Below are 22,737 nucleotides of genomic sequence, written 5' to 3' on the forward strand. Positions count from 1 at the left end.
AATGAGTCTCTTTGCCCACAATCTGACCAAAGTCTTTCCATTTCTCCACAAACTCTTGCAATTGTACACCAAATTTACTGATGTTCTGAGCCTAGTATGCAAAACTACAAACTTTTAAAATCAGAAGTGTTAAGCACGTAGAAATGGAAGTCATCTTTTACAATGGGAGACAAAGGAACATGTCCAAAATATACCTAAACTCTAATATAGAACATGCTGGGCTGTACAAGAGCAAGCTTATTATCTCTGATTCTTCTAAACAACTAGTGGTTTCAAGTAAAGATGAGTTTTCCCAGTTCAGAAAACTTTTTATACTTCCAGGGATAATCAGAAGGACACATATAGGTCAGATATTTAAGACAACTTCTGAACATAACATTCCATTTAAAATGAGAAGTAGGTCACATCTCAGAGAGAACTCTATGATTTTTAGAAAATGGTGCCAAGTTATTTGCATGACTCAGACTGCTCACTAGCTTTACGCATACTGAATGTTTCATCACTTTTATGTTGATCTAACCCTTTTTTCGAAGGATATGGTCACATATTTAAAGAAAATTCCCTTCGCTATGTCGTTAAAAGCAATAGATTATTGAAACAAATAATTTTTTCAATGAACGTTTATTATTCTGTTTCCTCTTGCATTTCATTCAGTTCGCAAAAGAAAAAACATTGTATCTGCAGTTTCATTTTGTTTATAGGAAGTAATTAATTAGTTTCCTTCTCTAGTTCTCCTGTACTAGAACTGAAACATTGTTTGTAAACTCTTCTGATGAAATATTCAACTCCAAATGAAACTGTTTTAATTTAATTTAAAAACAAATAATAAAATGTATCTTTTTATAAAGAACAAAAAAAATGGGTCTAAACTACCTGTTAGTGTACAATTTTTATCTTAGTGTAGAGGAGATATATTCCCTGACAATCTATTAATTTATTACTTGGAATGAATATACTGTGACCAGAGAGTTTACCATCAGCTGAACACCTCCAAGTTTTCACAAAGCTGTTATGTTGACTCAGTCATGAGTCAGATTTCTCAGGTGAGTAGGCATTGCATTTTATTAGCTGAATGAGTGCTGAGTGTCTTTTCATTCATTCAAAGTTGATGGCTCCCTCATTTATAGTCTTATCTGGGTTGTCCCATGCCTCTCCCTGGCAGGTCCATGTCTGGAATGGACTGGCCTGGCCTTTCAACAGAGAATACAAAATGGCAGTTAGTACACAAAATGCAGGGCAATATAAAACAGAGTTCACAATTTGATACAGACCTGTAACTATGACAGAATGTGACATGTCCCTTCCATTGAACGAGACTCACAACCAGACAAACATGGAAGTAGGCTCAGAGTCTACCTGAACAATGATTGTAGGACAACCTGTCTGAAATTGGCACCATCCCTGGATTGATGGGAAATGGAATAATGACAAGCAAAAGTGTGGACAGATGACCAAGCTGCCTGAGCTCTAGTAGAATGTGCCAATACTATAACGAGAGGGGTTATATTATATATAGCCAATTGGAATTGGAAAAGGTTAGAAAAGGGCAACAAAAATGAGTAGGGATATGGAACACTTCCGCATAAGGAGAGATGAGTAAGACTGGGACGATTCAGCTTGGAAAAGAGACAACTAAGGGGCGGGATATGATAGAGGTATATAAAATCATGACAGGTGTGGAGAAAGTAAATAAGGCAGTGTTATTTACTCCTCCTCCTAACACAAGAACCAGGAATCACCAAATGAAATTAATAGAAGGCAGATTTAAAACAAAAAATAGGAAGTAGTGCTTCATGCAATGCACACTCAACCTGTGGAACTGTTTCCCAGAGGATGTTGTGAAGGCCAAGACTACAACACGGTTCAAAAAAGAACTAGATAAATTCATGGAGGATAGGTCCATCAATGGCTATATTAGCCAGGATGGGCAGTGATGGTGTCCCTAGCCTCAATTTGCCAGAAGCTGGGAATAAGCGACAGGGAATGGATCACTTGATGATTACCTGTTCTGTTCATTATCTCTGGAGCACCTGGCATTAGCCACTGTTGGAATACAGGATACTGGGCTAGATGGATCTTTGGTCTGACCTAGTATGGCCATTCTTATGTTATATGTGTTCAATTGGTAACAAACAAATGCATGAAGAGATCCAGGATGAGATTCTCTCAGTGGGAACTGGTTGGCTCTTAGCTCGGTCCTCAATTGCAACAAAAAACTGCATGGAGAATCTAAGAGAGTACACTCCAGAAAGAAATCTAAAGTCCTGCTCACATATGACTGAAGTGTGTCCTCATCTCTATGTGCATGGGGTTTCAGAAAGAACATCGGCAAATAGATTGCTTGTTTAACATGAAAATTAGAGACTACCTTCGTGAAAAATTTTGGGTGAGGATGGAGTTAAACTTTATTCTTATAGCAAATTATATAAGGAGGCTCTGACACTAGAGTTCTCAACTCACCCACCTTTCTGGCTAAGGTAAAACCCTACCTTCACACAGAGGTGGAGCAGACAGCAAGTTGCAAGGGGTTCAAATGGCAGTCCTATCAACTTTGCTATGATCAAGTTCAGATCCCAAGGAGGGATAGGATCTTGCACATGTACCATCTCCCACAGCATTCTTGCCAGCAAGTTAAAGTAGTATGGGCTGGATGATTGGACTATAAGGTGGATAGAAAGCTGGCTAGATCGTCGGGCTCAACGGGTAGTGATCAACGGCTCCGTGTCTAGTTGGCAGCCAGTTTCAAGTGGAGTGCCCCAAGGGTCGGTCTTGGGGACGGTTTTGTTCAATATCTTAATTAATGATCTGGAGGATGGCGTAGACTGCACTCTCAGCAAGTCTGCAGATGACACTGAACTGGGAGGAGTGGTAGATACGCTGGAGGGTAGGGACAGGATACAGGGAGACCTAGACAAATTAGAGGATTGGGCCAAAAGAAACCTGATGAGATTCAACAAGGACAAGTGCAGAGTACTGCACTTAGGATGGAAGAATCCCATTCACTGTTATAGACTAGGGACCGAATGGCTAGGAAGTAGTTCTGCAGAATAGGACCTAGGGGTTACAGTGGACAAGAAGCTGGATATGAGTCAACAGTGTGCCCTTGTTGCCAAGAAGACTAACGGCATTTTGGGCTGTATAAGTAGGGGTATTGCAAGCAAATCGAGGGATGTGATCATTCCCCTCTAGTCGACATTGGTGAGGCCTCATCTAGAGTACTGTGTCCAGTTTTGGCCCCACACTACAAGAAGGATGTGGAAAAATTGGAAAGAGACCAGCAGAGGGCAACAAAAATGATTAGGGGGCTGGAGCACATGACTTATGAGGAGAGGCTGAGGGAACTTGGATTGTTCAGTCTGCAGAAGAGAAGAATGAGGGGGGATTTTGATAGCTGCTTTCAATTACCTGAAAGGGGGTTCCAAAGAGGATGGATCTAGACTGTTCTCAGTGGTACCAGATGACAGAACAAGGAGTAATGGTCTCAAGTTGCAGTGGGGGAGGTTTAGGTTGGATATTAGGAAAAACTTTTTCACTCAGAGAGTGGTGAAGCACTGGAATGGGTTACCTAGGGAGGTGGTGGAATCTCCTTCCTTAGAGGTTTTTAAAGTCAGGCTTGACAAAGCCCTGGCTGGGATGATTTAGTTGGGAATTGGTCCTGCTTTGAGCAGAGGGTTGGACTAGATGACCTTCTGAGGTCCCTTCCAACCCTGATATTCTATGATAATTTGACCAACCCCTTTGGGAATCTGGTAATGACGGAGTTAAAGAAAAGAGATCTACTCTACACCGAAGAATGGACTTTTGTAGAGCTAATTGCCAAACTTTGTTGTTTTAAAGTATAGAAGATAGTTCAGTTCAAAGTTCAAGGGTGCATTTGGAATATGCCCTTCTGATGGGACAAAATGGAGAAACTTCAATTTAGCCAGCTAAGTGCCTCTAGTTGAGGGTTTTCATAGAATTGCAGGATTGGAAAGGACGTTGAGAGGTCTAGTCAGTCCAGCCTTGAGTGCAGATGACTGAAGTATTATCTAGACCATCCCTGACAAGTGTTTGTCTAACCTGCTCTTAAAACTCTTCAGTGACAGAGATTCCACAACCTCCTTAAGCAATGTATTCCAGTGCTTAACCATCCTGACAGGAAGATTTTCCTGATGTCCACCCTAAACTGTCCTTGCTGCAATTTAAGCCCATTTTTTCTTGTCCTTCTTGTCTATTATTCAGAAGCTGTGATGTTATCTGATTAAAATATGACCACATGGACCATTGTTGCAACCACTGTTATATATTTGCAACAAATCTTGTACAAAGATTGTCAGGGGAGATGTCTATGAAAAGGTTATGATTTGCTGGTTATGATTATGCTATCTGTATGCATGTATCATTTTTGTATTTGAAGTTATGAGTATTGGCACTATACCTGTATTTCAAATGTTTGCTCCTGGGGTAATGCCCACAAGGTAGTTAGCCTGCACACCTTTGCAAGACTATTCAAATTAAGTGGCTCATCAAGAAACACTTAACTGACAATAGACCATGAGACATGCCTATCTACACTGTATGGACTGTCCTGCAAACCTGCTTTTTGGGGCATAGGTAAAGATTTCCTGCAATGACTTGGTGAAATGCATGGAAATGTGACTTGTCGATGTGATTCCAAACCCCATCTTGTTACTGTACTTTTCCAAGGTATGAACAATGGGATTCCCTCTACATGGCAGAAGATATAAAAAGCCCTGGAAACGCCTCCATTGTGCCTATTTTCTGCTCTAGCCTCTTTCTTACCCAAACCTCCGGACTACAGATTATAATAATGGGAGCATTTTAGCCAATGGACTGAGGTCCTTCCACTGATTCGGAAGTAACCAGAGACTTGACTTAAACCTAGCAGTTTATTCAGTCACTGCAACAAGCCTGAACCAAGAACTTTGCATTTACTGTATTATTTGACTCCTTTAATCAATTTTAACTCTCACCTTTCTTTCTTTCTTTCTTTCTTTCTATGAATAAACCTTCCAGTTTTAGCTACTCATGGATTGGGATCAGCGTGATTTTGGGGTAAAATCTGAGTTATATATTGACCTACGTGTGTGGCTGGTCCTTTGGGATCACAAGAACCTTTTATTTGATAAGACTGGTTGTAAAGAACCACTCATCTTTAAATCCAGTGCTGTGGGGCAGGGGAATACAAGGATCAGAATACAGAAGGAAACTGCTTTTATGACTTCTTGTTAGCCAGTGTGGTGAAACGGGAATTTACTTTGTTCCTGGTTTGGTCTATCCTATGGAGGATTAGCCATCAGCCTTGGGGTTTATCTGCCCTATTTTGCAGCAGTTTGTCCTTAATTTGGCACTCTCAATTGTGACATCCAGAAGGCACGGTTACAGAAGCACTTTCTGAACATCCTTAGAACAAGGTGTCGCCAAAGGCATTAACCATGAAGCACTCATGCCATCAGACCTAGGATTGCAGACCGGGATGCAGTAGGCACCTGTGGTCCTGAGAAAACATGTCTGGATCCAGTGGGACAGTTGAAGCTTGACTGATAAAGTTAGTAGCAGTGACTTTGACATCAGTGTTAGAAGGATGACATGAGCATGGTCTGTAACTATGAACAGGAATCTGGGCAGCAGGGGAATCAGAGGGAAGGCAAAGAGGAGTGGGTCCTTCAGGGTAGCAGCATATATAAATAAGCCTGGGCTGGGACCTCTCTGGGAACAAAACCAATGGCATTTTCTGTTGGACTTTATTGCAAACAGATCCACTTAGATATTCCCTCTGAGCTGAAAAATCAATCTGGCCATGTCTGGGCATGACTATCACTCATGGTGTTCAGAGAAGATCCTGCTCAGTTGATCTGCCTATGTGTTGTGCTTCCCTGGAAGGTAAGCAGACGGGAAATTAATTGAATTGTTACACAAAAGTCTCAGAGATAAATTGCCTTGTGGGATAGCTGGGTCGATCACATTCCTCCCTGTTTACATAAAACACAGTTGCAGAGTTGTCTGTTAGAATTAACAAGTTCCTTCCTACTTTATGTGGGAGGAAAACTGAACAGGCTAGTCATACCTCCTCTTGCTTTGGGGTTAAGTAATTAGTGGGAACAGAAGCCTTCCCCCGGAGCCTAACGGGCCCTGCCAGAAGAAGCAACTGGACCTTGTACTGAAGGATGATCTCATGAGAGTAGTCCCTGAGGAAGGACAGGGAAGGGGAGTGAGAAGGAGTAGAAGAAATGAACTGGAGGGCACGTCCCAGTTCCACTGTGCTTAAGACCCACTGATCTGATACAACTCAGGCCCAAGCACTTAGGAAGTGGAATAAGAGATTTGTAAACAAAAGGTGGGAAAGAGATGAAACTACAGGAACTGATCCATTACCCTGGATCAGTGCATCAGAATGTCTGGACAAGACGGTTGGACTGGATGAGCCCACTAATACAGGAGGATGTTGTGTCCTATCACCTCTGCCCTTTCTCCTCAGCAGATCTTGAGACTGGGGAGCAAAACCCTGATGTCTGTATGGCAGATGAGGAAAGAATTGTTTCCTCTGCTTCTGGAGTACAGATTCCAAGAGGTTTTAATGTCACAGTAGAATCTTTTAGGCTATGGACCCCATTTGTCCATCATATCTGAAAACAAAGAGGGACCGTCAAAAGGGAGGTCCTGGATGGTCCGCTGGACTTCTGTGGAAACCCAGGTGATTGCAACCACGAACACCTTTTCATAGAAATGGCTGATGCCCTGGTTCAAGCTGTCCTGTGAGAGCCATCTGAAATGTCCTGGAAAGCAGTTCTGGCAACTAGCTTGCCCTCATCCACTATTACTGCAAATTCCTGCCTACAGTACTCTGGTAACTTGTCTTTAAATTAGGGGTGTCGATTAATCACAGTTAACTAACGGGATTAACTAAAAAAAAAAAATCACGATTAATTGCACTGTTAAATAGAATACCAATTAAAATTTATTAAATAGTTTTAGATGTTTTTCTACATTTTCAAATATATTCATTTCAATTACAACACAGAATACAAAGTTTACAGTGCTCACTTTATATTATTTTTATTACAAATATTTGCACTATGAAATTGATAAAAATAGTATTTTTCAAGTCACCTCATACAAATACTGTAGTGCAATCTCTTTATCATGAAAGTGCAACTTACAAAATGTAGGCTTTTTTGTTACATAACAGCACTCAAAAACAAAACAATGTAGAACTGTGGAGCCCACAAGTCCACTCAGTCCTACTTCTTGTTCAGCCAACCGCTAAGACAATCATTATCACGATTAATTGTGATTTGTTTGTTTACATTTACAGGACATAATGCTGCCCACTTCTTAATCAGAATGTTACCTGAAAGTGAGATCAGGCATTCGCATAGCACTGTTGTAGCTGGCATCACAAGATATTTACATGCCAGATGCGCTAAAGATTCGTATGTCCCTTCATGCTTCAACCACCATTCCAGAGGACATGCTTCCATGCTGATGATGCTCATTAAAAAAAATAATGCATTAATTAAATTTGTGACTGAACTCCTTGGGGGAGAATTGTATGTCTGCTGGTCTGTTTTTTTACCCTCATTCTGCCATATATTTCATGCTATAGCAGTCTCGGATGATGACCTAAAACACGTTCGTTTTAAGAACACTTTCACTGCAAATTTGATGAAATGCAAAGAAGTTATCAATGTAAGTTTTCTAAAGACAGCTACAGCACTTGACCCAAGATTTAAGAATCTGAAGTGCCTTCCAAAATCTGAGAGGAACAAGATGTGGAACATGCTTTCAGAAGTCTTAAAAGAGCAACACTCTGATGCAGAAACTTCAGACCCCAAACCACCAAAAAAAAAAAAAAATCAACCTTCTGTTGGTGGCATCTGACTCAGATGATGAAAATGAACATGCGTCGGTCAGCACTGCTTTGGACAGTTATTGAACAGAACCTGTCATCAGCATGGATGCATGTACTCTGGAATGATGGCTGAAGTATCAAGGGACATATGAATCTTTAGCACATCTGGCATGTAAATATCTTGCAGCACCGGCTACAACAATGCCATTCAAATGCTTGTTCTCACTTTCAGGTGACACTGTAAACAAGAAACAGGCAGCATTATCTTCTGCAAATGTAAACAAACTTGTTTGTCTGAGCGATTGGCTGAACAAGAAGGAGGACTGATTGGACTTCTAGGTTCTGAAGTTTTACATTGTTTTGTCTTTGAGTGTATTTTTTTGTACATAATTCTACATTTGTAAGTTCAACTTTCATGATAAAGAGACTGCACTACAGTACTCATATTAGGTGAATTGAAAAATACTATTTCTTTTGATCTTTACAGTACAAATATTTGTAATCTAAATAAATATAAAGTGAGCACTGTACACTTTGTATTCTGTGTTGTAACTGAAATCAATATATTTGAAAATGTAGAAAATATCCAAAAATATTTAAATAAATGGTGGTCTTACTGTTTTAACAGCGCGATTAATCGCGATTAATTACTATTTTTTTTAATCACTTGACAGCCCTACTTTAAATTTTATAACTTTCTCCTGGAGAATGAAGTCCTAGAAGCTCAGGCGTGCCTGTTGGTTTGGAATCCTGAGTTGCAGATTCCCTATACAATAAAATTTCTTTCCAAACCAGTCCAGCCTTCTCAAATCTTTGCCCTTCAGTGTCAATGCTTGGTGTCCTTGTATCTCCCATTCACTAGGAGCTACGACCACCAAGAAACCTGGGGGAGGGCTAGAGTAAATATTTTCATAACCCTCAGAGGGTATGTAGTACCTCATTTCAGCTCACTTTGCTGGGGAGGGGAAGGAGAATGATGTCTGCCACTGCCCTTAACTGTCTCTGTAATGGCTTCATTAATCAGCAGAACCACCTAAGAGGGGCCATCGATACCAGAGTGTTGACCAATTCACACGAGCTTTTACACACCTCCTCTAACTGACTGTCAACAGCCTTGTCTGGCAACAAGGAAGAGTATGCCACAGTATTCACAGGTGATGCCTGTTCCGTAACTTGTGGTAGGGAAGGCACCGAAGTGACTTTTGGCTGCTCAGTACCAGGTACTAGAGAATGATACTCTTGGTGCCAATGCCCCCAGAACAATCTTGATGACTGTAGGGAGGTTTAAGTGGGAAGTGGTACACCTCATGGTGTCTATAAAAGCCACTGATATGGGCCTGGGATCCACCCCCAAGGGGGCCAAAGCCCCTTAGAAGGAGGCCAGTGCTTTGATTATCACATGACGCATGGTCCAGAACGCTCTGATGAAGGTTATGTCCTCTGTCTTGGATAGGACACAGACTAATGCCTCTAACGCTTTTCTTAGAATGGGACCAAGGAGCTGCAGATATCTCCAGTGTGCTCCGTACTAGCATCAATATACTTGGGGTGCTCCGTGAGTAAACATTTGAGCCTCACCACTCTTTCTTTGAGTGGAGCTTAAATCCCTTACAACTGTGACATTTGTCACTTATGGGGGGGGATTCTCCCAAACATTTCAAGCAGGCCAGGTGAGGGGTCACTGACTGGCATAGGCTTAGCACAAGTCCAGCAGGACTGAACAAATGGTGGGCATGGCATCGTTCCAGTACCAATCCCAGTACTGAAAGATGAAAAACTGGTCCAAAAAGACCTAAGACTGAAATCTATCATTTAAACAAGCTAAAAACAAACAAACTTCACTAACTAATTCCTAACAATAACAGGAGATTATAAAGAAGCGAGGGAAGCACTTATGACAAGTCTGAGATTGCTCTGACAACCATCACATGCAGTAAGCAGGAACTGAGGGAGGTCAGAGGTGGCTCCACACTCTTAACTGTTATCCAGCATACAGTGGCATGTGGTGACAGAAAGCACTTGCACTGCCCCGATGGATACCACAGAGAAAAAGTTCTCCAACAGCTGTGCATGAGGTGCACACACATACTTACAGTGGGATGGACATGTGCAAGCACTTGAAGAATTGCAGAGTATATCCCAGTTCCACTGTCCTCAGACCCCACCAGTCTGATGTAATGTGGGTACAAGCATGTAGGAAGTGGGACAACATGCTGCCAAAGGGAGATCTCTAAGGAATGGTTTGCTGCGCTGCACCAAGGAATCAAAAAGACTGCTTGGAAGCTGAAAATAATCTTGAGGTAAGAGAAGTGAAGTAGGTGGAGGTTTTGGTCTCCTCTTTTGATACCTGTGACACTTTTTTGAGCTGATGGGCTATCCCACTGGGTAGTACAGATACTTCTTTTGGACCTCAGGCTGAAACTGTTTCCTTTTAATAGCAGAGATATAAAATACCCTACAATTTCAGGGTCACCTGGAATATTTTAGAGTGCTGAGCCTCATCCATTTTTCCTAAAAATAATTTTGGGGCTTAAAAGAGCAAGTCACTGTTGTGCAGTGCATTTCAGCTGGTATACGTGATGGTTCCAGGCATGAAGCACAAGGCACAATGGCTTTTGCCATCCTGTAGGGAGGAGCAAGCAAGCAACTGATTCTCACTTATAAAGGCTTTAAATTCCTCTTTCACATCTGGTAATTTGTTCTGAAATTCAGACACTACATCCCAGTTTGAATAGTCATAGCTGGCAAGCAGCGCCTGGTGAGTCACAATTCTAAATTAGAGCAACAAGGCGGCTGAGGCAATATCTTTTATTGAATCAACTTCTGTTGGTGAGAGATAAGCTTTCAAGCTTACAGAGAGCTTCTCTGTCTCACCAACTGAAGTTGGTCCAATATAAGATATTACTTCACCCACCTTGTTTCTGGGACCAACTCAACTATAACAACATTGTATATAACAACTCTAAATTGTAAACTGGAAGAAGAATAAACCTTTCTCCCAAATAAATCAAGGTTTTTTAATTTTTCATCCCTGGGAGCTGAATTAACCCAACCTTGCCTTGATTTTTCATCACTCTTTAGAAGCTCTTGCCTTGTAGTCATTGGTGACTGGAGAAGACAACTCTAAGACAGCAGCATCAACAGGAAACTATGAGGAGATGTTACGCATAAATATTAAAGTTTCTGTTTGGTCAGGTGGAATAATCATCTCCCTATTATCCAGCCTCAAGGAGAAGTGGCCCTCAAATCTGGGCAACTCCCAATGGGTTCCAGAAGGGCCTTTGCTGCACCTAGATAGGACTGAGGCTACTTAGGAAATTAATAAGGGATGACTATTATAACAGATTTTCCCGTTAGGGGATCAACAGAGAGAATGATTGTGGGCTAAGAAGGACTCACTGAGAGATACTATCTTGAAGAATTGCTAGCTCTCAGCTGTAAATAATCATGCCTTCAAACATAAATTACGTAAACTGAGCACGTATAGACATCACAAAATGTGTTTCTTGGAGAATGTTCTTGGCAATGAGGTTTCCTTTGTCTAAAACCCTATATAATGCTACTAGTATGGGAATTTCGTTGGGGGATAAAAACGGCGCATCCCTTCCAGATGCAAAAGAGTCATATCCAGTTCTTAATCTGAAAACAAAGGGTGGTAATGTAGCTATTACTTTCTGTATTCTGTATAGTGCTGTACTAATCTGATTGATAATCTTAGATTAAATAATTCCAATTAAGTCTATTTTGACAACCTTGAGTCATTAATTCAGATATGCAACAACTGCACAAATTGATTTAGAGTAAAATAAATGCTGAGCACTATCTATGCCCTTCCTATTAACTGAAGATTTAAGTCACTTCCCTCTGTTCCCCCTACTAGTATAGCTTGTACTGCTCTTATTTTGGCTCTCTTGTTTATGAAGTTAACTTCCTTCAGATTAAGTCTCGTTTTACCAAAATTCTAGGTATATTTAATGTTGGATAGTATAATCACACTTAGATTCACAGAATCACAGAAGATTAGTGTTGGAAGAGACCTCAGGAGGTCATCCAGTACAATCCCCTGCTCAAAGCAGGAGTAACACAAACTGAGGGCTTGGTTACACTGGAGAGTTGCAGCGCTGGTGGTGGGTTTATAGCGCTGCAACTTATTCACCATCCACACTTGCAAGGCACATACAGCGCTGCATCTCCCTGGCTGCAGCGCTGGCTGTACTCTGCTCTGCCTGGGGTATAACGATTGCAGCGCTGGTGATGCAGCGCTGCTGGGCCAGTGGGGCCACCAAAAGCGCTGTAATTGGCCTCCAGAGTATTCGGAGGTATCCCAGAATGCCTGTTCAGCCACTCTGCTCATCAGTTCGCACTCTACTTCCCTGGCCTCAGGTGATCCGCCCTTTAAATGCCCCGGGAATTTTAAAAATCCCCTTCCTGTTTGCTCAGCCAGGTGTGGGGTGCAATTAGAATCTTTCCAGGTGACCATGCCTCCATGCACCAAACGAGCCCCAGCATGGAGCAATGGCGAGTTGCTGGACCTCATCAGTGTTTGGGGTGAGGAAGCTGTACAGTCACAGCTGCGCTCCAGCCATAGGAATTACGATACCTATGGGCAGATCTCAAGGGCCATGCTGGAAAGGGGCCATGACTGGGACGCGGTGCAGTGCAGGCTTAAAGTAAAGGAGCTGCGGAGTGTCTATTGCAAAGCCCATGAGGGAAACCACCGCTCCGGTGCTGCCTCCACGACCTGACGTTTTTACAAGGAGCTGGACGCGATACTTGGGGGTGACCCCATTGCCAATCTGACGACCATGATGGACACTTCTGAGGGGGGGAGGAAACCGAGACTGAGGGTACTGGGGTGAAGGGAGACACCTCGGAGTCCCAGGAGGCATGCAGCAGGAGCTCTTCTCAAGCCAGGAGGAAGGTAGCCAGTCGCAGGAGCCAGTACTTGGTGAAGGACAAGCAGAGGAGCGGGTTCCCGGTAAGTGGCTTTTATTTTCAGGATGGAAATATTTCAGGAGGGGGGGGGTGGGTTAAGGCTGCATGTATGCATGCCTAGATTTGGAATAGCCCACTGATATGGTCTATCACGTCGCGGTAATCGGCCTCAGTAATCTCTTCAAAAGTTTCAGCCAGAGCGTGGGCAATGCGCTTGCGCAAGTTTATAGGGAGAGCCACTGTGGTCCTTGTCCCAGTCAGGCTAACGCGTCCGCACCACTGTGCCGCGAGGGGTGGGGGGACCATTGCTGCACACAGGCAAGCTGCATAGGGGCCAGACCAGAATCCGCATTGTTGTAGAAGACCCTCCCGCTCTTCCCAGGTGACCCGCAGCAGCGAGATATCTTCCAGGATTAACTCCTGTTGAAAATGTTGGGAGTGTGTTCAGTGTAGGTGCCCCCTGCAGTAGTTTGTTTTCCCCAATGCACAGAAACCCCTGCATATCCCTGAAGCAATCATTCCCCCTTTCCAGGTGACCCGCCGCAGCGAGATAGCATCCAGGATTAACTCCTGTGGAAAATGTTGGGAGAGTGTTCGGTGTAGGTGCCCCCTGCAATAGTTTGCTTTCCCCAATGCACAGAAACCCCTGCACATCCCTGAAGCAATCAGTCCCCCTTACTCACCATTTCCTGCCTCCTGTGGGTTATGTGAGCTCTGTTTGGTATGGGAAAAGTATCCTAAAGTGAAGACTGTAAACTCCTTCACTGTGTGGGAATAACTGTATGGGTGAGATTATAAACAATGCAGCCTATGTTAACTGCTGCCACTTTTGCCTTTCGAAAAGTGTCCTTGAGCCCGTATCATCCACTGCTCAGAGGCTACAAAACCTCAGGAAGAAGCCGCGAAATAGCAAAGAAGACATGCTGAAAGCAGTTATGGATCACTCTGCCAGAGAGAGTAAAAACTGCAGGACTGGAGGGAAAGGGAAAGCAGGCTCCGCCAGAGAAACACAGCAGCTAAGAAGAAAAGCTCAAAGCAGCTGATAAGCATCCTGGCGCGCCAAGTGGACTCTATCCAGTCACTCGTAGCCATGCAGGCAGAGCACTACCGTGCCAGCCCCCCCGCCGTTCCAAAGCTCTTTCCCTTGTGCCCCAATGTCAGCTCCAAACCCCCTTCCCCAGCATCCAGGTTCTTAGCACCACCAGCTACCCCCAACACCTGTACGTTCACCAGCCAGACCTGAGAACTACGACCCTTACTCTCTGCACTCAACCCCCATCACCACGCAGTATTTTCATCCTGAAGTGCAGCAGTCATTGCACAGCACTCCAGACAGGACATATTCAAACCTGTGATATACAGTTCACCACCCCACCACCCTGCCCCTTTTAGGTTCCCAAAATGTTGTGTGTCTGTCAAGAAAGTTATTTTCTTTTCAATAAATGAATTCTTGGCTTTGAAAACAGTCTTTATTATTGCAGAAAGTGAAAGATACCTTAGCCCAGGAAAGAAACAGGCACTGCAAATCATTTTAGGAAAAACAGATTCCTACTAACATTGTAACCACTGCACTTCACTCCCGTGCAAGGCATCAAACATTACTGTTGGTTTTTAGCCTCAAATTCCTCCCTCAAGGCATACCTAATCCTTGTAGCCCTGTGCTGGGCCTCTCTAGTAGCCCTGCTTTCTGGCTGTGCAAATTCAGCCTCCAGGCGTTGAACCTCGGAGGTCCATTCCTGACTGAATGTTTCACTCTTCCCTTCACAAATATTATGGAGGGTACAGCACGCGGATATAACTGCAGGGATGCAGCTTTCTCTGAAGTCTAGCTTCCCATACAGAGATCTCCAGCGCCCTTTTAAACGGCCAAAAACACACTCCACAGTCATTTGGCACCGGCTCAGCCTGTAGTTGAACCGGTCCTTGCTCCTGTCAAGCTTCGCTGTATATAGTTTCATGAGCCAAGGCATTAACGGGTAAGCGGGGTCTCCAAGGATCACAATGGGCATTTCGACGTCCCTTACTGTGATCTTCTGCTCTAGGAAAGAAGTCCCAGCCTGCATCTTCCTGAACAGGCCACTGTTCTGAAAGATGCTTGCATCATGCACCTTTCCAGGCCAGCCTGTGTTAATGTCAATGAAATGCCCACAGTGATCCACAAGCGCCTGGAGAACCATAGAGAAATACCTTTTCTGATTAATGTACTCGGATGCTAGGTGGGGTGGTGCCAGAAGAGGAACATGCGTCCCATCTATCGCGCCTCCACAGTTAGGGAAACCCATTTGTGGAAAGCCATCCAGAATGTCCTGCACATTCCCCAGAGTCACGGTTCTTCTTAGCAGAATGCGATTAATGGCCCTGCAAACTTGCATCAACACGATTCCAACGGTCGACTTTCCCTCTCCAAACTGGTTCCCGACCGATCGGTAGCTGTCTGGAGTTGCCAGCTTCCAGACTGCAATAGCCACCCGCTTCTCCACCGGCAGGGGAGCTCTCAATCTCATGTCCTTGTACCACAGGGTGGGGGCGAGCTCCTCACACAGTCCCATGAAAGTGGCTTTTCTCATCCGAAAGTTCTGCAGCCACTGCTCGTCATCCCAGACTTCCACGACTATGTGATCCCACCACTCAGTGCTTGTTTCCTGAGCCCAAAAGCAGCGTTCCACGGTGCTGAGCATTTCCGTGAATGCCACAAGCAATTTAGTGTCATATGCGTCAGGCAACTCGATAACATCGTCGGACTCCTCACTGTCACTTTGGAGCTGAAGGAATAGCTCAACTGCCAAACGTGATGTGCTGGCGACACTCATCTGCAAAGTCCTCAGCAGCTCAGGCTCCATTTCCCACAGAAATCACGCTGCACAGAAACCGTTGGGACACTCGCAATGGCGCCAAACATGGACGAAAAAACAGCGACTGCTGGGATGTGAAGCGATGCACCACGGGGCATTGGGACAGGAAGCGGAATGACCCGCACCCTTCCGTCCCCTTCCCACACCACCAAAATGGGATGAGGTGCTCTGTGGGATAGCTGCCCACAATGCACCACTCCCAACAGCGCAGCAACTGCTGCAAATGTGGCCACACTGCAGCACTGGTAGCTGTCAGTGTGGCCACACTGCAGCACTTTCCCTACACAGCTGTACGAAGACAGCTGTAACTCCCAGCGCTGTACAGCTGTAACTGTAGCCATACCCTAAATCATCCCAGCCAAGGGTTTGTCAAGCCGAGCCTTAAAAACCTCTAAGGATGGAGATTTCACTACCTTCCCAGGTAACCCATTACAGTGCTTCACCACCCTCCTAGTGAAATAGTGTTTCCTCATAACCAACCTAGACCTCCCCTGCTGCAGCTTGAGACCATTACTCCTTGTTCTGTCATCTGCCACCACTGAGAACAGCTGAGCTCCATCCTCTTTGGAACCCCTCTTTAGGTAGTTGAATGCTACTATCAAATACCCCCTCACTTCTCTCTTCTGCAGACTAAACAGTTCCCTTAGCCTCTCCTCATAAGTCATTTGCCCCAGCCCCCTAATCATTTCTGTTGCTTTCCGCTGGACTCTCTCCAATTTGTCCACATCCTTTCTGTAATGGGGGACTCAAAACTGGATGTACTACTCCAGATGTGGCCTCATCAGTGCCAAATAGAGGAGAATAATCACTTCTCTCGATCTGCTGGCAATGCTCCTACTAATGTAGCCCAACATGCTGTTAGCCTGCTTGGCAACAAGGGCACACAGCTGACTCGTATCCAGCTTCTCGTCCACTGTAATAGCTAGGTCGTTTTCTGCAGAACTGCTGCTTAGCCAGGCGGTCCCCAGCCTGTAGCACTGCACGGGATTCTTCCTTCCTAAGTGTAGGACTCTGCACTTGTCCTTGTTGAACCTCATCTGATTTTTTTGGCCCAATCCTCCAATTTGTCTTAGTCACTCTGGACCTTATCCTTACCCTCCAGCATATCTACCTCTTCTCCCAGCTTATTGTCATCTGTGAACTTGCTGAGGGTGCAATCCATTCCATCATCCAGATCATTAATAAAGATGTTGAACAAAACCAGCCCCAGAATCGACTCCTAGGGCACTCTGCTTGATACCGGCTGCCAACTAGACATCAAGCCATTGATTACTACCCGTTGAGCCCGACAATCTAGCCAGCTTTCTAGCCACCTTATAGTCGATTCATCCAATCCATACTTGTTTAACTTGCTGGCAAGAATACTGTGGGCGACGGTATCAAAAGCTTTGCTAAAGTCAAGATATATCACTTCACCATAAAGTCCTTCTACTGTAACAAAGATGATAAACTTAGCCCCTCTCTATTTTTCACTTCACTTACAGCTTTACTTTCATGCTGCCCCCTAGCCATGTAATGTGCTTCCTGAGCTGGTATACAAAGCTACGCTCTTCCTGCTTATCTAGGGCAAGATCCTGAAAGGTGAATACCCTCAGGTCTCATCAACACCAATGAGATTTGAGGGCACTCAAGACCCCCTAGAACTGTTCAAGAATGGTCCCTTCAATCCCTACTGAAAATCATAGAATATTAGGTTTGGAAGGGACCTCAAGAGGTCATCTAGTCCAACCTCTCTGCTCAAAGCAGGACTAATTCCCAGACAGATTTTTGCCCCAGTTCCCTAAATGGCTCCCTCAAGGACTGAACTCTCAACCCTGGGTTTAGCAGGCCAATCCTCAAACCACTGAGCTATCCCTCTCCCCACTTTTTCCATGACACCTAGAAGGAACTAGCTGATAAAGTCTTCAAGGTATTTATTTTTAAAAGAACGTTTTGCTTTAACATGCTGTGCACTAGCCTTCACTGAGTAACTACAATCTTAGTGATGTTGCATCTGTCCTGCCTTTCCCAGCCCTTCTTGTTTTGTTCCTCACACTTCTCATTATGTCACGCCTTTCAGCTCCTCTGGACAGGGACAATTCTTTTTAATATATAAAAAAATTCTTAAGTATTACAAAAAGGATAGCACAGGAATTTTAGCTCATACAATTTATAACTTACATTATTCTTGCCAACCATAGAACAAAAATGTTGATCTTAGTTTCCAAACAATTAGTTCTATCCTTGAAAGTGTTTTCTCATCTACAACCATTCTGCCAATACATCCACATATAACTTAAAAAAGGGGGTTAAAAATAGTAAGATATACAAAATCCCAATTAGTAGCAGTTGCCACAATAACCTTTGTCAGGATAAATCTTAGGTGTAAGGCTCAGAGATAGTTACTATGGCAACAGCAGACACTTGCAAGGTACGATTAATGAGAAATGCAGTATCTGCCACAGAAGAAGCCAGATGCTGTGGTAACCTGTCTATTTAAAGAAACAATATTTTCATCCCCTGCCCTTCTATTTCAAGTAGCATCTGGAAAATAAGCTGCTATACAAGTATCTTTAAAATACATGTTGTTTTTATTCTGCGTTCTCACCACCTTCTTTCCTCAGAACTTTGTAGTTCCATTGTTAAAAGCTTAAACTAAGCTTTAAAGCGTATACAGATGAGACCTCCCACACACCACCACATTTTACATACTTTCTCCAAAATAGGATTTAGCTCAAAACACAAGAACAGTAAAGCAGGTAAGAGAGGCAGTGTTTCAGGAATGTATGCAGACATGTATAGTACCAGAACAAAAAGGTACAAATCAATAAGGATTTTCATTTTGAGAAATGATATTATGAAACTAAGATGAATATTTTTATGAGTTTTCAATAATGAACTCCTTTCTCTTATTATACAAGTGTTTCAGCATTTCCACAGAACATAAATTACTAATACGTAATATTTTTACCACCAACTTATGTATATTTTGAAAAGTATTATAAGCCAACCTTCAGCGTGAAACAAAAATTGTAAAAATTTGATGCACCTCTCATTTTTCTTTTTAATTCCTGCAATTATAAAAGACAAATCTGGACCATCACTGCCACCAAGAGCACTTTTCTCTAATGACAAAAATTGCATGAATTCAGTATTGCACCTGTGGAATGACAGAGCCTATGTCAAGACTCTAAATAATTCACTGTGTGATGTTTCACAGCTCCACTGAAAAATTAGAAGATCATAGAATATCAGGGTTGGAAGGGACCTCAAGAGATCATCTAGTCCAACCCCCTGCTCAAAGCAGGATCAATCCCCATATCCCTAAATGGCCCCCCCTCAAGGACTGAACTCACAATCCTGGGTTTAGCAGGCCAATGCTCAAACCACAGATGTTTATTACTGTACCTTCTCCTCATTGTGCTGCCTCTAAATGAAAAGCATAAGCAATTGACTGTGAGTATACCTTAGTATCCTCAAACTGCACCCAACTGAGAGTTTGTGCTGCCTTGGCAACTTGCCACAAGCCCAGGGATGTGCCTGGTTTGCACAAACTGAAGTACATTGTTCCTGCCCTCTTCATTAATATACAGTCCACAAAAACACTCTCTCTCAGCACTTGATCCAAGTTGCCTTTTGCTCAGGTTAAGATAAAGAGTTGCACACAGTGAGTGGTAACCTTCCTTAAAAAAGAGAAGAGGTTGGTGGCTATAGGCCAGATGGCAGAACTTGTTTGCAAACTGTCACATACACATATGGCCTTGTATAAATTATAGACTGCATTTGATCACCCTAGTCAACCCAAACAGAGCAGTTTTGTGTTAAAAGATCAGTTATGACAGGGGTTGTCAACCTTTTACTTTTTGAGGCTGTCATAAACAGATGGTTAAAGGTTAATGCCTCATTTATCTGTAAAGGGTTAAAAAGTTCACCTAGCCTAGCTAACACCTGACCAGAGGAACCAATGCGGGAACAAGATGTTTGAAAAGGAAGGAGGGAAGTTTTTCCTTTGTTTAGAGTTTCAGTTTCAGCTGGAGTGAAAAAGATCAAGGAACTAGCCTCTTATCAGATTAGTAAGTTTTAGAAAGGAATAAATACGTTTATGTTTATTTCTTTGTAACCTGTCTTATGCAAATAGAAGTAGAATCAAATTGGGTATTTGGGTATTATTTTTTTTATGTGTAACTAAAATTGTGCCTGGGGAACATCCTCTGTGTTTGTAATCTGTTGTCTGTGAGAGTAGCTGGTATGCTAATCTCTCCCAGAGGGTTTTCTTTTACCTTTCTTTTCTTTAATTAAAAGCCTTTTTTCTTAATACCTGATTGATTTTTCCTTGTTTTCAGATCCAAAGGGATTGGATCTGGACTCACCAAGGAATTGGTGAGGGTCTCAAGGCTACCCAGGGAGGGGAAGCTTTTGCGGGGACAGGGAGCGATCCAGACACAAATTCTGGATAGTGGCAGTGGTACCAGATCTAAGCTAGTAATTAAGCTTAGAAGTGTTCATGCAGGTCCCCACATCTGTACCCTAAAGTTCAGAGTGGGGAAGGAACCTTGACAGAGGCCCCCCTCAACAGGCTATAAAAAGTCCAGGACTCAGGAGTAGGGGTGGGGGGTGGACTCGGGGCTCTGGGCCAGGGCTGGGCCATCAGGTATAGGCATAGTTTGATTTCTATTTTTGGGGGCAGGGGCCAGCGGCGCTTGGGCCAACTCCACACAGCAGGATCCAGGAAGGCAGGGCCACCTCTATCCCCTAACTCACCTCAGCGGGACACCCAGCCTGTCTGGGTTGTGTGTGGTGGGGGTTCAGCTCAAAAAGTTTGAGAAGTGCTCAGGGTACGGGGAGGGGGGGCTAGGTAGGGGCTGTGTGCGGGCGGGGGGGGGTAGCTCAGGATGCAGTGATGGGGTAGCTAGGGGCTACGTGCAGGTGGGGAGTAGCTCAGGGTGCAGTGACGGGATAGCTAAGGGCTGTGTGCCAGGAGGGCTCCCCTGTGGTTACTGCTCCCCAAGGGCTCTGCCGGCCACAAAGCAGGGTCCCCCTGCCTGGGCAGCTCTTATTGGCTGCATGAGCTAAGGAGCAGCTGCAACTCCGGACACCAACAGCAGAGGGGGGAATGCCGTGGCCACCTGCTCCATGACACCAGTCAAAGCAGCAGTTGCCCGCACTGCCCCACTCCAACTTCCTGCCCCTGACCTGCCCAGAGGGTGGGGCCTCAGGGGCAGGGAGAGGAGAAAAGGGAGGTGGGGAGCTGCCCTGGGACTGCCCCACTCTGGCACTGCATTGGGGGGGGCGGAGTGGCGGCGGGGCTCAGAGTTTCAGCCTTGTGGCGAGGGACACAGAGGCTCAGGATTTTAGCAGTGGGGGGGGGGTACTGGGGTTTCAGCCCCTTGGCTGTGAGTGCCAGGGCTCGGGCTCTCTGGGTTTCGGACACAGACTCCCAGGTGAGAACCACTGAGTTATGAAATACAGTCTCTTTTCCTAAAATCAAAGTCAGTTTAACAGAGAACATAGTTCACAGTTAAAACAATTGGCAGCTTCTGATACAAAGGGGATGCAACAGGGTTATGCATATGGTTCCTTGTAACTGGGTGGCTATGCTCTTCTGCACATTGTTGGCACGTGTGACTCCCCCTATTACCAGGTGCTAGAATTCAAATGGGATATCTGATTAGGATATAATTTCTTACATAATTACTTAATTTGTAAATTCAGCATGATTAACTCTCCTTGCTCCTGGAATCACATACATTGTGCTTTATCAAACTGAGTTTGTGCAGACTATGCGAAGTACCATCCATGGGCCGAATTTAGCCCATGGAGTTCGACAATGTGGCCTGCAGCTGTCCCGATAGGCAAAGTCCTGGCTTCATCAAAGCTCAAGACCAAGGTGGTATATCATTTGCTGAGATTGTATAAAATTCTTGTGGGCTGTTCCAAACTTTTCCATTTCTAGAAAATTAGATGCAGCCTTCTGCTGGGGATATTATGGATATACACGCATTAGTATTTTACACGGAAAAGAATAGACATATTAACACCAAAGGGATGATTCTCTTACAGTGAATACCAATTGAATTACTAATATTCTGACACTTATTCTGCAGTGTTGACATATATTTCAATTTGTAGCTAAATGAAAACAAACAAAAAACAGTGTTATGCAGGAGAAAGACTAAGTCATTCAGGAAGAAAACAGATGACCTGGCAAACTGTACCTGCTGCAGTAATTTAAGAATTACAGGTTTCCCTCAAGGGAGCAATGACCCAATAGCTTTTTTCCAAAACGAGTTTTCTTTCACTCAGCTGTCAGTTCAGAGTCTGTACAAAATCTTTTTCAGTTTCAGAAAGCTCACACAACCCTAGGTGCAAATAAGACAGAGACAGTATGTCCGCAAGCAGTTGACAATTACTGAAATTGTGGAATCAGAAGGTGTTTGTGGAGTTGTTTCATATTTAGAACACTAACATCTGAGATCACTAGCCTTTCACCTATGGAGATTTAGGTTCAAAGAGCTTATACAAAGTGAGTTTAGATATCTACAAGGCACACCGTCACACTAAAGGCCATAGATGAAATTCTGTACTCTCTTGTGTAGGCCAGGTCTACACTACCGCTGCCAGTTGATCTAAGCTACACAATTTGAGTTATGTTAGTAGCATAACTCAAGGGGATGTAGCTTAGATCACACTATGCTATGTTGATGGGAGATACTCTCCTGCTGACATTGCTTCCGCCTCTCGTAGAGGTGGAGTACAGAAATCGATGGGAGAGTGCTCTCCCACTGATTGAGCAGGTCTTCACTAGACCAGCTAAATCGATGTCACTGCATCTATTGCAGCAGCACTGATTTAGTTCTGTAGTGAAGACAAGTCCTCAGAAACAACAGAATTATTCTGGTGTAACAAAGAACCTGAGCTAGAGAAATCAGCTCCATGGGTGACAGAGTCGGCCATGACGACTTCACTTTATTTTTGTTTTTGAAATTCTCTTTCCCTGAGTCTCTCCTCTTTACTTTTCATGAAAACTTACTTAAAAGCACTAACAATAATGCCCTTTGAATTTTTCCATATATCCTCTCAATCGGTTATGGCTCTCTTTTTCAACATCATCAATTCCAG

At 43.8% G+C, this 22,737-nt stretch overlaps 1 protein-coding gene across 6 annotated transcripts in view; it reads right to left on the reverse strand.

The window, feature by feature from the left end:
* TRAPPC9 (trafficking protein particle complex subunit 9) overlaps window positions 1–22,737 on the reverse strand; it is an 840,301-nt gene that overhangs the window by 487,359 nt on the left and 330,205 nt on the right. Inside the window, exon 20 of one of the 6 annotated variants that reach the window (XM_050940633.1) lies at window positions 1,055–1,185. The exons of the other annotated variants lie outside the window; for them this stretch is intronic. Within the exon in view, the coding sequence (XP_050796590.1) occupies window positions 1,122–1,185 (64 nt within the window). The 3' untranslated portion in view covers window positions 1,055–1,121. Of the gene's footprint in view, window positions 1–1,054; window positions 1,186–22,737 lie in introns of those variants that run through there. 6 annotated transcript variants of the gene reach the window in all.

Source organism: Gopherus flavomarginatus, chromosome 2 (assembly GCF_025201925.1).
Source record: "Gopherus flavomarginatus isolate rGopFla2 chromosome 2, rGopFla2.mat.asm, whole genome shotgun sequence".
Lineage (NCBI taxonomy): Eukaryota > Metazoa > Chordata > Testudines > Testudinidae > Gopherus > Gopherus flavomarginatus.